The 16,279-nt window shown below is 45.2% G+C and overlaps 1 protein-coding gene across 5 annotated transcripts in view; it reads left to right on the top strand.

Annotated features, from left to right (window-relative positions):
• Window positions 1-16,279, top strand: part of LOC146867161 (polyunsaturated fatty acid 5-lipoxygenase-like) — a 1,030,548-nt gene that overhangs the window by 730,949 nt on the left and 283,320 nt on the right. For all 5 annotated transcript variants that reach the window (XM_085603716.1, XM_085603717.1, XM_085603714.1 and 2 more), the window contains one exon: window positions 9,412-9,615. In XM_085603716.1, the coding sequence (XP_085459842.1) occupies window positions 9,412-9,615 (204 nt within the window). The remainder of the gene's footprint in view (window positions 1-9,411; window positions 9,616-16,279) is intronic.

Raw genomic sequence — 16,279 nt, forward strand, 5'->3', positions numbered from 1 at the left:
ATAAAGACTTGCAATAGGCCAATCTCGAGGAAATGAGAGGCTTCAGTTTTCCAGGCAGCCAGGGGCAGACAGTAAAAGATTTTTTTCAGAAATGTTATGAGGTTGAAACACATGCCTGGGACTGCTGAAGCTTGTGGAAGAAAAGATAGGTCAGAAGTGAATTTGACCCCAAGATTTTTGCAACCATTACAGTGGCTGGGGGAGGAGGAGCAGAAGTTGGCCACCATTTCATTGGGGAGAAACAGCTGGTTTTGACAAAAAAATGAGTATTTCTGTCTTGTTGGAATTGCACTTAAGATGGTTGTCTTGCATCCACAAAATTATTTCAGTCAGGCAGTTCTGAAAGTTTGTTTCTGAATTAAAAGAGTTTTTATCTAAGGACAAAATTAGTTGTGTGTCATCAGCATATAATGTGTTAGCTATCCCGTATGCGGTAAGTAGTGAAATAATAGGAGTCATGTATATATTAAAAAGAACTGAGCTCAAAGAAGAGCCCTGAGGCACACCTATCATGACTTCCTTTTCTGATGACAGGAATTGTCCAAAAGATAGTCCTTGCCTTCTGTTTGTCAAGAATGATTTTAACCAGGCTAAGGCATTGTGAGAAATTCTGATTTTCTAAATCTGCTGCAATAGATTGGAATGTGAGATGGTGTCAAATGCAGCGAATAGGTCTAATAGTTTCAGCTCAGCATAATTTCCTGAGTCCAGGGTCTTTTTGATTGTTTTCGAGACTTCAAAGAGTGCTGACTCCGTTGAATGTTTGAGCCTAAATCCCAATTGTTCGGTGTGAAGTGGTGTGGAGTACCTGGACCTGGTAATAAAGGGTGATTTTCCGAATGCCCCGAACCTCCAGGTTTGTACCTAATTGTGCTCACCTCTTTCAGGAAGTTGATGGTTAGGGCTTCTTAATGTTGAGCTTAAAGCGGATAGGGTACAAACTATCTTAAGCGACTATAGTGATTAAGTCTGGGGGGGACAGGCAAGTCATTGGCAAATAGTTAGCTTAAATTAGTCTAGCCCTAGTTTGACCTCCTTGATGTCTAGGGTAGGCCCTGGACAGCCCAGAGTGCAGGGTGCAGTGTATTTAAAAATGTGGACATGCATCTTTAAGTTTTGCCTGTCCTGGTAGTGAAGAACTCTTAAATTAGTTTTTCACTACTGTTAGATCTGCCTCTCCCATAAGGTAACATTAGGGTTACTTAATTATTACATTGGACGCAAACCTATCCTGCCCCTGTTGGAAGTACATAAAATGAAGTGCCTCCCCGTTCGGACCTATGGGGCCGCTATATGGTAATACCGACATTGTACGAAATTACAGCTGGAGGTGAATTGCTTCTGCAGGAGGCTGTTAGGTTTTGGCTCAGGCAGTCCTCATTTTTTTTGCCCATAAAGAATCGAATCTAGCATATGCTAAAGATTTTATTAAACTTGCTCCGCTTCTCTTTTAGATGGAGGTTTGGAGCAACCAGCACACTGATTTCAATTGTGATGTGATCTTGGATTGTCTAAAGGTCCCAGGATGCTTGTTTCCTGTCCAGGGAAGACCTAGTTTGGCAGTTCGGGCTGGACTGTTCCCATGAGGCACAGGGTCAGACTGATTTGCATATGGCCATGTCTGAACTGGGATGGTGGAGTGAGCTAAAGAATGATGATGGATTAAACCCAGATCAGTTGACTGGGGGTGAGTGTTTGATTTGCTCAACCGCTCTGTCCATCACCCTTTTGGAATCACTTTGTTCGCCCTAAGTCGACAGGGTATGCCCAGACGTAGGTCCCTTGCTCACTTTGCCACTGGATTCAAGATAGCCTGGCTGATGAGGGTTATGAACCCGAAACCGGTCCCAGGATGTTTATTTCCGGTCCAGGGAAGACATGGTTTGGCAGTTCCGCCTGGACTGTTCCCATGAGGCACAGGGTCAGACTGATTTGCATATGGCCATGTCTGAAATGGGGTGGTGGAGTGAGCTAAAGAATGATGATGGATTAAACCCAGATCAGTTGACTGAGGGCGAGTGTTTGATTTGCTCAACCGCTCTGTCCATCACCCCTTTGGTATCGCTAAATTGTGAGCATGGCCGTAAAATCCCATGGCTTGACCATATAAGGAGATGTGCTAAACCACTGGGTAGATCGGATTTGTATAATTTTCCTCATATGATGGACAATGGTGAGTGCGCGAAAGTCGGGTAATTATTTATTAAGCGCGCCTCAGACTCAAGAGGGATTGCAGCTTTGGGCAAACCAACCTTGGGAGACTATCTGACTATTAAAACAACTGATGGGCCAGAGCCTTATCTTTCCCTTGTGAGGGTCCTGTGGCAAAGGTCCCTCTTAAGCTCAATTAGAACCCATCTTTGTTTCCCAGCAGACCAGTTTGACCCAAGTTCTATACGGATCTGCCGTTGTGACAGTATTTCCACTCAAACACTAGAACACTTTCCCTCATTTTGCAAATATTATGAACCCTTCCGATGCAGACATTTGTTACCTATTCTTAGAACCTGTGGTTTCTGCCAACACAGACTGGCCTTTTTCATCCTTCAAGTGTTATCTGAGCCAGCGGTTTGTTTTGCTGTAGGAACGTTTTTAAAAAGTGCCTTGCAATAGCGCAAAACAATGAATTCTTAATATATCTCTTTTTAATCAGTGTGTGTTTTAAATTAATGATCTGTCACGCCTAATTCAATTTTATCCTTTTTTTTTAGATGTGTTATCTATTTATGAATTTGCAATTTGGTTTTATGTAGATATATACTTTCCCATGCCATCTTTTAATGATGGTTATTTAATGATGTTTGTATTTTTCTTTGTTTTGTTCTTGTATGATTTTTTTTTTCTGATAATCTACTAAGGTTTTCAATGCAAATATTACATTTAATAAGCTATCATTTCCAAAAGAGAACAGATGACCAATTAATGTTAAGTGTCTTTGGAATTGTAATAAAAACCTCCATTTTACGTTAAAGTCGGATTTTGAATTATAATTTTGAACATGCCACTTTTGGAAAGTTAAACACGGAAAGGGGTTGGGCCTTTGGAATCAGTTGGGGTGGGCCACTATGAAATCAAAAAAGCCTGCAATGTTCCCTAGCTGAAATTATTAAATCAACACTTTTTTTTAAAATCATGTAATTTAATTCTCTTAATCTTTTTATGATTTTTCTTCTCACTTTATATTTTTCAAATACATTTAAAAAAACACATCATTAATCGGACCACATGTTTGTGTGAGGCATATTTTAGCAGCACTCTCTGACTGCACATTACATTTCCAAAATAACTTTTTTTTTAAATAAGTAATTTAAGCCCAAAACTATGGGTCAAAACATTCAACAACTTAAAATATATATCCAACATGAACATAGATTCACATATCTATTTTACATTTATACCAGTCAAATGATTTAATTGATAGTGAATTCTCCATTGTTAATCTCCTTTGTGACCTCTTTTTTCAAGTCCAACTAAAAGGGTTATATTATAGCGCACTTTGTTAGTGTAGGCTCCCAATATCTGTTTTTTTTCTTTTCTTCAGGATAGCCCACATGCAATTGTCAGAATGATATAATATAACTCCCCATGAATGGTTGTCTAAAAAAGATATTGGGAGCCTACACCCTCAAAGTGCGCTATACAACCCCGATAGTTGGACTTGAAAAAAGAGGTCACAAAGAATAATATGAAGATGTGTTTTTTTAAATGTATTTGAAAAATATGAAGTGAGAGCAACAATCATAAGAAGATTAAGAACGTTAAATTACTGGATCTTATGAAAAAGTGTTGTTTGAATAATTTCAGCAGGGGAACATTGCAAGCTTTTTTGGCATTCCTTCCCTAGCCATTTGGTGTCTTCAGTCTGTCTCTGGGTCACCATACTGTGATCAGCTGACTATTGGGCTTTGTGTATTCCTCCTAGACTGCCACACATAACAGAGAGCTTAGGTGTGCCTGGACGAGCAGTCACTTGCAGGATCGGAGGGCACAGCTCTACTTACACTTGAATAGTCTGTGTCCTGCCTCCACACAAAGGGCTGCATACCCCCTGTAGTTAGTCTGAAGCCAGGGAAGGCAGGAGGCCTGTGTACTTTAAAGGGACACCTTTAAGGAGTAGCTTCTCCCACTTCAAAGGAAGAACCAGGTATAAATTATGGACCTCAGACACCAACTCTTCAGGTCCTGTGGAGACTGCCAGGATGAAGGACTTAACTGCTGCTGAAAGGACTACCACTCTGCTGGACAGCTTCCCTGCAGGACTACTTCCTCGCTGGACTGCTGTCTTGCTGGATTGCTGCCCTCCTGCCCGAGTCAAGAAAATTGGACCTGCACCTGAACCCAGGAATCCCAGAGAGACTCTAAGGGCTAGTCTGCTGGCTTTCTTTTCAGGGCCACAGGGAAATAACAGGCTCTCGACCATGTGAACCACCCAGATCCAGATGGAGGTCCTGGGCCCTTGGTGTGGCCTCAGAGAGGCTAAATTGAAGTGTTTGGGCTCTTTGTGGCCGTGAACGGGCCTGTTGGTGCTGAGACCTTGACACTCGCACAGCCTGCCAATTCAAAGGTCTGTCAGCCTGACCCTTCGTGCTACAGCATTGACTGCTTGCGGACAACACCATCACAAAGCACCAGCCTGACAGTTCATGACAACAATAGGTTATTTGCCCTACATTGACGACCATCCTTAACTTGTGACTTTCTTCTGGTCTCGCACAACCAGATAGCCGCAAGTGGCGCCTTGGGCTTTTTTACTTTATTTTCACTTTAAATCTTTAAAATTACATATCTCCAGTTTTACTGATTGGATTTTTGTCATTTTGGCCTTGTTTTATTTATTAAAATCTATCTACTCTATTTTTCCAATTTAGTGTCTGATCCTTTGTGTGTAGTGTTTTCATTTTATTACTGTTTGTTTGCTACATAAATACTTTACACACTGTCTCTACGTTAAGCCTGATTGCTCTGAGTCAAGCCACCAGAGGCTTGAGCACAGGTTAATTTGGGGTTTGATTGTGCCTAACCGTGACAAGGATGGTGGTTGCTGCTGCTGCTTGTGTAGGTTGTCATCCCCCTCAAACAGTAACCCATTATAGCCTGCAGACTCTACCTCAGGCCCATCCTACAGCAACTGGGCACTCGCACTGCAAAGGAGGCAGTCCATTGACTTTACACGCTGGACACAGTGAAGCACTTGGCTATCTTTGGCAAATTTGTCCATCATACCCGTACAAAACTGATGGACATCTCCCCCTAAGACGTCAGGCAGGCACTCGTGCGGCTGCTGCCCAACCACCTTTTATCATCTGATTGTTTTTATCAAAGCATGCAAAAGAAAAGGTTAACAATTGTTATGTATAAATGGGTGAGGGCATGGGAGCTGATAGTGCAGGCTCTGAAGGACTACCGACTGGAGAGCACAGAGCAGGAAGACCGGGAGGGCGGGGTTCCACGAGGCCGCGAAGCTACAGGCGAACAACCGATAGCAGTAGAAACAGTATGCTAGACCCCACGATCGGGGCCCACGCCAGCAGTAATGGGGGGGTGGGTAGGGTGGGGGGGAGTTATTGGGGTGTTGTAGCAGTATAAGGACGGATGGCTGGGGACTGAGGCGGTTGGGTTAAAAGCAGATATTAACCTGGGAGGTCGACCAGCTCTTCTGTGACAGGATAGCTAGGATACTCAGAGGATTGTAACGATGTGCCGCCCGGCCTCCGGGATGTGGGCTGAATGGCTGTGTACAGCACTACAAAGATGGGGGGGCTCTGAGATACCTTGTGAGCACAGGTCGCTATTATGGAGTTCTTATTCTTAATTCTGCAATAAAAACACGTTTAAAAAAAAAAAACAATTGTTATGTATATAGATTCACCTTTTTTAGATTATGGATTTTATATTTCTAGACTCTCGCTCCATCGTTTTTAAATACTGTGTTCTTCTTTTCTTATTGTAATGGTTTTGAGTAACCACACAAATAAAGAATTCATTCATTCATTCAGTAACCCATTATTGCCCCTTCCTACTTTGTTTGTTGATCTTAGCTTGGGTGCATTTCGAGCTGTTGAGTCTCATAAGTTGTATCTGGCCTTGCAGAGCTATAATCTTGTGCCATTCCTTCTGGCACTATAACATTTTATGTTGGAATTCCACAGCAGGGAGGTCAGTCTCAGGATCCTGGATGGCCTCTTCAAAGCTTTTTCAGCCTAGCTGCCTTGCTCCTTAGCAGTACAAGTCCATTCAGTCACTGTTTATGGGATTTCAGTACCATTGAAAGGTTTCGTTTACCTGTTTTGTTCAAGAGAAGATATTAATGTTTCGGTCCTGGATTGCAGGTTTGCAAAAAGGTTTTTAAGTAAGTAATTACTGAGATGCAAAGAGGGATTCTGTGTTGGCTCTTTCATCTCCCGTAGCAATGCGCGTCCATAAAAAGCATATTTATCCAGGGATTGGATTTATAGGAGGCAGAGAAATGTGATTAATGTGTTAGGGTCATTGTTTCTGAAGGACATAGGCTGTTACCTTTGCGTCTTTTAAGCCATAATCTACCATATATACGTCCGCCCTGTTTTGTGTTATTGCATGGTCTGTGCTATTACAGAAAAGACAGTAATATAAGCACTTGTCACACCAAGCTTCAAAGGAACAGTCCGACCCATAGTGCTACTGAGTGCCCCTCTGCACATGAGTCCAGGACAGCACTCAGCCCATGTTGTTCTATTGGGCTTCTTCACGTAGAGTTAGCTTGAGATTCTAGGCTCACTGATCAGGGAATCCTTGTGTAAACCTGTGACCTCAGTCAGGTACAATCTGGCGTAGCTGTTGTGCCCATTGTCTTGCCAGTAAGCTCCACGATCACCGTCCTTGCGATTGCTGGCCTCTCAGCAGAAAATAGATGCCCATTGAGGATCTCCGAGTGACTTCCATCTAATGCTCATCCCCCAACGCCTCAGGCGCATCATACATATTGTGCTGAGTGCTACAGCGGTGAAGAGGCGTGAATATTACCTCATTAACAAGAATTTAATAACTTAACAAGAATGAAAAGAATGGTTATGCAAAGTTAGTAAAACTTTTGGAGGGCACGCTTCCCTGCCTCCTAGTGAGGACGTTATTCGGGAAGGGGGTAAAGCTCAAACAACACTTGCCGCACTGCTCCCAGATTGCATGCCGTCGCCTAACTGAGCGCGAGCTTTGACTATTCCATGACAAGAACTGTGAGGGGCAAGTAGCAACAGAAAATGGGAGAGGTGTTTGAGGGGGGCATGCCAAATGGGTTGTGCGGCTTAACTCTGAATTTGAAACTACACTCGTGCATTATGATGCTTCAAGCGCCATTTCAGACTAGACCGACATATTGGAAAGGTACACTGGGCAACCAAAACTCCATCTTAGAATTGTGAGTCAGCAGTGGCCATTCCGCATGTGAGGCTCGAGTACTTGAGTCTGTACCTGAGTGTTTAATTTGAGGCTATAACTGCACATCTCCAGTTATATGAGCTACGCAGTGGGGGGTTTCATGATATTCCTATGCATTAAAAGTCTGACTTTGGTGTTGTGGGTTCTGTCTGAGCATACTAAAAGTACAGTGACCACGCGAGGTTACACTGGATCCTAGGAGGCCAATCTTTGCATGGGTGGCTCTGCAAGTAATACATGTCTTCGCTTGAGCATTGAAGGTGGATAAAGAACCGATACTTGCCAAGTTTCTAAGTTTTTCTTCAAGAGTAGCTATAATTTCACCTCCATAATAAAAGAAGAAACATTGAAATCACGCAGACAACCTAAATGTGGCGGTCACATGCTGGTGAAAAAAATATTAAATTGACTATTGTGTATAACCGTTATAGAACAATATGGATACTTCCTTCGCAGGCCAGGTGTACTTACTTATAGTAGTTACAGAAATCCTTTTAGTGTAAATGCATATCACAGGAAAATGTTATTCTTATTAGTGCGAAGAAAAGTTATGTTTGCTTTGAAGCACTGTAACCTGAAGATGTAGTTTAAACAAACAAGGATGAATAAAATAGAACAAGTGTAAAGAATGGGAAGAAAAAGCATTGGTAAAGTAAAATATTCATTCGGCAGCTCTGGTAAAGAAGTGCAACTCTTTCAAGGCAGGCGCACACAGGTGATCAGGCAAAATGCCATCACCCACAGTGCAAAAAAAGCAATGACTCAAGTGGGCTGACCCTTTGCCCCATGCTGTCCGCTGTGGTGGGTAGAAGCAAAATGTGAATTTTAATGGAACTGTCAAATGCAAAAAGAGGGCTTGCACACAGCCCCTCTATGCATCTATATATGTATGTGTTTTTACTTCTGATGTAAATCTCTGTGGCAAACCTGAAAACCGAATTGGAGGAGATGCTCACTTGTGTCATGGAACAACCTGAGTCTTCTCTGACTTTACCCTTTTACCACTTAATGAGTATCAGTGTGTACCCTAATTATACACGCTCAGTTAGATAATTGATGTCTCTCGTTCCTTTTATTTTTTTTGTGTGTATTTATTTTGCTTTCGTTAGTTGTGGTTCAAATGTTATAAACAAAGATATCTTGTAATACATTGAGATTGTGACTGTTTATCGCCCATGCACCACTGTTTATTGTGATTTTAAAGCAGAATTAAGTATGAGTCACGCACCCCTAAAATAACTATCGTAGCTGTACATGGTTCATTGTCGTTATGGGGACACATAAGCGGCAGATTGATCCTGCCCCCCTGATACGAGGTGACAGTACGAATGAGCTGCAGGCACTCATACCAATCAGTACATTTACATTAACTCTTGCGCCGCAGATGCTACCTGTGCCATGGTTATCAGATGGCAAATGCTTGGAACAGTATACATAATGGCATAGCGACAAAGATTCTGTTACAAAAAAGAAGAGGGTGAAAAAACAGGGAAAATAGTGGAGAATGTATCAATGTTTAGCTTGGCTGTATCAGGAAAATTGAAAAATGTAATAAAGATATTTAAAAAAAAAAAAATCAGTGTGTACCCTAATGAGCATCGGCAGCTCTGGTGGTAAATCACTCTGTGCTCTCTGCTGCTCATCGACCTGTGCACCTCAACACAGCCACTCCTATCCTACTTAGATGTATATCACCCGGCGCTTCTATGAGGCACATTTCTCAGTGTTTCCCATTCCCCGAAGTGCATCTCTATTCCTCCCCTAAAAACCATCACCCTGTGCTCCTCTGGGCGCCTAGAGTGCAACTTCTTGATGCATCATCTTGTGCTACCCTGAGGCACATCACCCGCTATTGTGGTAGAACACGTTTTAAATCTGTCTGTCTACAAGCTTGGGGTAACGCTTTTGAATCCTGCTTAGGATATTTTTAGTCCATACTATGTTTCTGATCATATGGTCATGCACTTCAGTAATAATTCTGTTTCTGTGTGTTTTCAGATAAATCAAAACCCAGGGCCTGACAATCCAATATTTTTACCCTCGGATGCCAAACATGACTGGTTGCTGGCAAAAATTTGGGTCCGTTCATCTGATTTTCACATCCATCAGACCGTCACCCATCTACTGAGAACCCATCTTCTTTCAGAAGTGTTTGGGATTGCCATGTATAGACAGCTGCCTGCAGTGCACCCGATTTTCAAGGTAGGTGTTCGTTCTGGTGCAACAATTTGGCAAAGGATTTAACGAAACAAACAAAAAGGAGCAGTGAAAAAAGTTATATTACGCTAGTGTTGTTTTTTAAACGGTTTACTTTAGAAAGTTCACATTTCCCAAAGCTCTGGGCAAGAGCTGTATCCTGTTTTCGGGTGCAGAACAGAACTCTGAAGATGCTGTGCGGGGTTTAGCTCGACTGAGACCACAGCTCTGAACCCCAGAGCGGTGACTGCTGCTCCGTGTTGCGGTCTCCGAAGATAAAGCATTTACTTATGCCTTGGAAAGCCTAATTATTTGAAAACCGGGTGCAAGGATCTTCTCTGAGCTCGGACACCGGCAGAGAAAGATTTAATGATAGGGCCTGCCTGTGGTATTGCTTCTTTGATACGCGCTCTCTAGTATGTGCTTGCAGGCAGCTTAACTGCTGGTTAGTAGTTCCATGCTTGCACGCGAGCCTTTGCCTAAAGTTGTTATCACCGCACTCGCGTGCAAACCCATTGTTATTGTATGCACGCTATGCAGTGCTTAATTTGAGCCGGAGCTTTCCGGTGCTGAGCACCGGCACTTAATTGGTTTCCGGTGCTCAGCACTCTGCACCTAATTGTCAACACCACACTTAGGGTAGTCTGCCACAAGGTGGCGCTGCTCATGTAATTTAGAGATGAGCAGTATAACAGATGTTTAGGAAAACAATATACATTAAAAAAATTACTAATACCTGCCTCCCCAGCCATTCCTTTAGCTTTGGGGAACTTGAATAATCGGAACTGTCGCATTTACAGGCAAGAGAGATGGATAGTAGTTGTTTTGGCAGCGATGACAAGGGCGATAGGTGGTGCAAGCTGCAGTGGCCTCCTAGTCAGAACACTGGCACTTAATATTTTACAAATTAAGCACTGACGCTATGTGATCCGTCAAATCTGTTTTCCTTTTTATTGGGTTCCCTGTTCGTGCCGACACCAACAGGGTTCTCCTGCCGACACCAACAGGGTTCTCCTGCCGCTGCTAGTTAGAGGGTTGAGGCGACCTTGGTGGACTGAGGCTACGAATATGGGCTACTTTGAATCAATAAACTTTTCTTGTGTTAAATCCTACCTGCGTGTATTCAACTGGATATTTCTACACATCACAGGGCCCTAAGGTTGCGCTCTGCTTCAAGTTTCTGCTCATTCAGGAATTCAGACAATCACTCTGGAATCCACTCCGAGTTGACCTGCATTCCATCTCCTCGCTTTCCATTTTCAAAATTGTCTTAAATGCTTAACTACTTATGTCTGAACATGGTCACAACGAATTCTTACCTACTCACTCCTAGTTACACTCCTGTTCCCTCCCATCTCCCCTAGACGTAAACCGGTAGAGACGTATATTGTTGTAAAAGGAATGTATGAACAAATAAATAAATGTATCCTCTTGTTGATGCAGATGTCAAACTGAATACATACTCATTACACATACCACCATCATTGGGTTAACATTGACAGTCCATTTCGCTGTGGGATTGTCTTATATACTCTTCTCCATTGTTAGCCACAGTTTAAATGGAGCATGGACAGATGAAATGTTTCCACTCAAAACCAATCCTTTTTTGCAGTATGGGTAGCTGTGGATCTGGGGCATGGGCCTGGGCTTGGCTGCCACCCATGGAAACCTACCGAACCCAGACATTTCTGAAAACTAGACCCCCAAAGAAGTCTGGGTGGAGTGGATGGCATAACATTTTTACCCAGATGTCCTTGCAAACCTCAAACTTTGACTACAAACAAGCATTCACCTCACATTTCTTTGGGGCAAAGTTCCTGAATCTTCTAGGAGCTACAAATTTGCTACTACCCAGAATTCCCACACTTATTCAGATAAAAATGGCACCCCACTTGTGTGGGTGGGCCCAGCGCCCACAACAGGAAAGGCCCCAAAAGCAACATAAATAGATGACATTTTTCCACTCAAAACTAACCTTTTTTTTTTGCAATTCAGGTATCTTTGAATTTTGGATCTTGGCTATTCAGCCACCCTGGGACATCTACCAAACCCATATTTGGTTTTAAACTAGTTACCCAGAGAAGTCCTGGCTTACTTGGATTGTACAACTTTAGTTTCTTTGTGGTATTTTTTACTTTTGCAAACCTCAAACTTGGCTACAAACACACATCTTCCTCATGTATCTGTGATGGAAAGTTCTGGAATTTATGGCGATCCACACATTTCCTATCACCCAGCATTCCCACGCTTTTCCCGATAAGAAAGCTTCCCCATTTGTGTGTAGTGGGCCCAGCACTCGTCACAGGAAATGTTCCACAATGCAACACAGGTAAATTAAGTTTTTCTACTCAAGCCTGACCCTTTTTTTGCAATGTAGGTAGCTGTGGATTTTGGGCATGAGCTTAGCTGCCACCTAGGAAAACTTTCCAAACCCAGAAATTTCTGAAAACTACACACCCAGGGAAGTACAGTGTTGTTTAATTTGCATTGATCGCTTGATTGAGTTTTACCTAAAAGGCATTGCAAACCTCCAATTTTGACAGAAAAATGCATTTTGCACACATTACCATGAGGAAATGTCACAGGATCTGACGGAATCCATAGAATTCCTACCACCCAGCATTACCACATATCTCCCAGTAAAAACGGTAGAGCAACTGTGTGTCTCAGTCTGGTGCCCGCTCTAGGAACAGAACATAGCAGGGACCATACGGAGACCATATAGATTCCTCAAGTCTCTTAATTTGATCTGTTCCTGTCTCAGAAGCTGGCACAGTGAGAATAATGCAACCAGTGAGCATGGCAAGTGAGAGAAAATTGGAATTTTCCTCCTCTCTGCTGGCTCATATGTATAAACAACACCCCAAAAATAGAAATGTCCTACTGCTTGCAATGGGGTGGGGATGCATTATAAATTCCAGAATAACTTTTGGGGTTTCAGGGTTAAGGGTAGGATGGGGCACAGGGTCAGCATTGGTTGCCCCCCCACCACATTATTTCTTTAAACAATTTCTTTAAACCATACCCTAGTGCCCAGTGGGTTTGCTGTCCCCCCAGGGGAGGAAGGGCAGTTGGTGGGTATCTCCCCTTGGGGGGGGGGGGGCAGGCAGAAAGAGTGTGTTGCCGCTTGGTTGAGCGTGGTGGTATAACCCAGTGGCTGGTTTGCACTCCCCACCACTTTCCTTCTAGCCCCTCTGGAACTAGTCGGCTTTCAACCTTCCCAGGGGGAATATTACATGCAAACACTCAATTGGGGTAAACTTACAAACTTAAAGACTCTTGCGTCTTGCGAGGTGGGTGTAAGGTCCAATGCCAGCGATGGCCACCCCCCTTTTTTTGTGCACCATTTGAAATTTCTGGTGTCTAGTGGCCTTTCTGACCACCTGGTGTAAACTGGGGCAAAACCCTAGTCTGCCCTCTGGGGAAGCAGGAAGACTGTGTTGCCCATTTTGGAGTGGAGATATAGCCCAGTGCCAGAATGGGATGCCCCCCATCTGTTTTTATGCCCCACTGTAAAATACCTGCTGTCTAGTGGTTTCCATCCCCCAGGGGCAGATTATCAGTAAACTACCTATCTAGGCAACTTTCCTGTCTGCCCCGAGGGCAGCAGAAAGATTCTATTGCCCCTTCTGGGGTGGATGTTGGGCCCAACGCCGTGCAGCCCCTCATCTTTCTTTAAGCACCATTTTAAACTCCTTCATACCTAGTGACCTCTTTGACAACCCAAAACCTTGCATGTGCACATTAAGACAAATTCCTTATTATTTCCTCAGACAGGCAAAAAGACTGCCTTGCTCTAAAAATTTGAGGTGGTGTATGACCAATGCCAGAGGAGGACAACCACACTTTTTTTGCCCCACTGTAAAACCAATGATGTCAAATGGGCTTTCTAACCCTCCCTGGCCCCCTTACCCCCTTAGGGGCAGATTACACGCAAATCCCCAAACTGGGAAAATTTCATATCTGCCCTCCTGGTGGGGCAAACAAATTTGGTTGCCTCTTCTGGGGTAGCCCTATACCAAGGTGAGTTTCATCTCACCATTTAAGATTACCTGGTGTCTAGAGGGCTTTCTGCCCCCAGGAGGACAAATTGGGGGGGAAATGTTAATCAATCAATCAGTCAAGACATTTATAAAGCGCACTACTCACCTGTGAGGGTCTCAAGGTGCTGAGGGAGGGGGTTTGCCGCTACTGCTCGAAGAGCCAGGTCTTGAGGTGTTTCCTGAAGGTGAGATGGTCCTGGGTCAGTCGCAGGTGTTTGGGGAGGGAGTTCCAAGTCTTTGCTGCCAGGTAGGAGAATGATCTTCCTCCGGTGGTGGTTCTGCGAATCCGAGGGGCGGTGGCGAGGGCGAGGCTGGGGGAGCGGAGCTGGCGGGTGGGGGTGTAGAACGAGAGGCGGCTGTTGAGGTATTCGGGGCCAGTGTTGTGGAGCGCCATGTGTGCGTGGGTGAGCAGCCTGAACATGATCCTTTTGTTGACGGGGAGCCAGTGGCGGTCTCTCAGGTGGGCGGATATGTGGCTGTGGCGAGGGATGTTGAGGATGAGTCGTGCAGAGGCGTTCTGTATGTGCTGGAGACGATTCTGAAGTTTGGCCGTGGTTCCTGCGTAAAGGGCGTTCCCGTAGTCCAGTAGGCTGGTGACGAGGGCCTGGGTGACTGTTGTTCTGGTTTCGGTGGAGATCCATCGGAAGATCTTCCGGAGCATGCGCAGGGTGTTGAAGCATGAGGATGAGACGGCGTTGACTTGCTTGGTCATCGTGAGGGAGGAGTCCAGGTTGAATCCCAGGTTGCAAGCGTGGTTCGTGGGTGATGGTGCGGTTCCCAGCACCGTGGGCCACCAGGAGTCGTCCCAGGCTGATGGGGATTGTCTGAGGATGAGGACCTCCGTCTTGTCTGAGTTGAGCTTTAGACGGCTGTGCTTCATCCAGTCCGCTACCTCTTTCATACCTTCCTGAAGGTTGGTTTTGGCGATGGCTGGGTCTTTGGTGAGGGAGAGTATCAGTTGGGTGTCGTCGGCATAGGAGATGATGTTGATGTTGTGTTTGCGTGCGATGGTGGCGAGGGGGCTCATGTAGATATTGAAGAGTGTTGGGCTGAGTGAGGATCCTTGGGGTACGCCGCAGATGATCTCGGTGGCCTCGGAGCGGAAGGGGGGGAGGTGGACTCTCTGGGTTCTGCGGAGAGGAACGAGGTGATCCATTCCAGGGCCTTTCCTTGGATTCCAGTGTTGTCGAGGCGGTCTATTAGGGTGCGGTGGCAGACGGTGTCGAAGGCTGCTGAGAGGTCTACGAGGATGAGAGCGGCTGTTTCTCTGTTGTCCATCAGGGTTCTGATGTCGTCTGTGGCTGCGATGAGGGCGGTCTCGGTGCTGTGGTTGGCTCGGAATCCGGACTGGGAAGGGTCGAGCGAGTTGTTTGCCTCGAGGAGTGCGGTCAGCTGTTTGTTGACTGTCTTCTCGATGACTTTCGCCGGGAAGGGGAGAAGAGAGATGGGGCGGAAGTTTTTGAGGTCTTTGGGGTCCGCTGTGGGTTTCTTCAGAAGGGCGTTGATTTCTGCGTGTTTCCAGCTCTCAGGGAAGGTGGCTGATGCGAAGGAGCTGTTTATGACGTTCCGAAGGTGGGGTGCGATGATGGTGTCTGCTTTGTTGAAGATGTGATGGGGCATGGGTCGGAGGGAGAACCGGAGTGGATGGAGTTCATGACGTGGATGGTGTCTTCACTGCTGATGGGGGTCCATACGCTGAGGGTGGTGGTGGGGGTCGCTGGTTTGGTGTCCGAAGGTGGAGATTGGGGTCTGAAGCTGTTGTGTATATCTGCGATCTTGCGGTGGAAGAACGTGGCGAGGGCGTTGCAGAGGTCTTGTGAAGGGGTGATGTCGTTGTTGCTGGCGTTGGGGTTGGAGAGCTCTTTGACGATGCTGAAGAGCTCCTTGCTGTTGTGGGTGTTGTTGTCCAGTCGCTCTTTGAATGATGTCCTCTTGGTGGGCCGGATCTGCTGGTGGTATTTGCGGGTGGCGATTTTGAGGTCTGTCATGTTTTCTGTTGTCCGTTCGTGGCGCCAGGTCTTTTCGAGTGTTCGGCAAGATTTCTTTGCGGCTTTGAGGGCGTCTGTGAACCATGGGGGTTGTGGGCTGCGTTGTTGGTGTCGGGTAGATTGGTGTCGGCTGGTGGGTTCTGGCTCAGCGATGTGGTTAGCTGGTCTGTGGTAATTTTGCTCAAGCATCTGCAGGGGATCCGGTGTGCGAGGTGGTGAGATGTAGTCTTGAAGTGTACGCAGCTGTGGTCGGTCCAGAGTAGTCCGGTGGAGTGGTTGAAGGCGACGTGGTTACTGGCGGAGAAGATGGCGTCGAGCGAGTGGCCGGCGAGGTGGGTGGGGGTGTCCACCAGTTGCTTGAGTCCTAGGTTTTTTTTTTTTTCCAAAACCTTTATTATGCAGTAGTAAGTAAGCTTATCCGCAAGTGGTATTCAAGCATGAGGTACATGAGGTTTCATTCAACTTTAATAACAAACCAAAAACAAGTGCAATATGGACTGTTCCCTTCCAGAAGATACCCTCCATACACAGTATGAGGTATACAAAGGTAGTGCGGCGTGGTGCTGTGAGGGCATTACTTCCCACCATGGAATGCAGTCGATAATCAGAGTAGCGACGCCCTGCGCCCCACAGACCCAT

Source organism: Triturus cristatus, chromosome 1_2 (assembly GCF_964204655.1).
Source record: "Triturus cristatus chromosome 1_2, aTriCri1.1, whole genome shotgun sequence".
NCBI classification, from domain to species: Eukaryota; Metazoa; Chordata; class Amphibia; order Caudata; family Salamandridae; genus Triturus; species Triturus cristatus.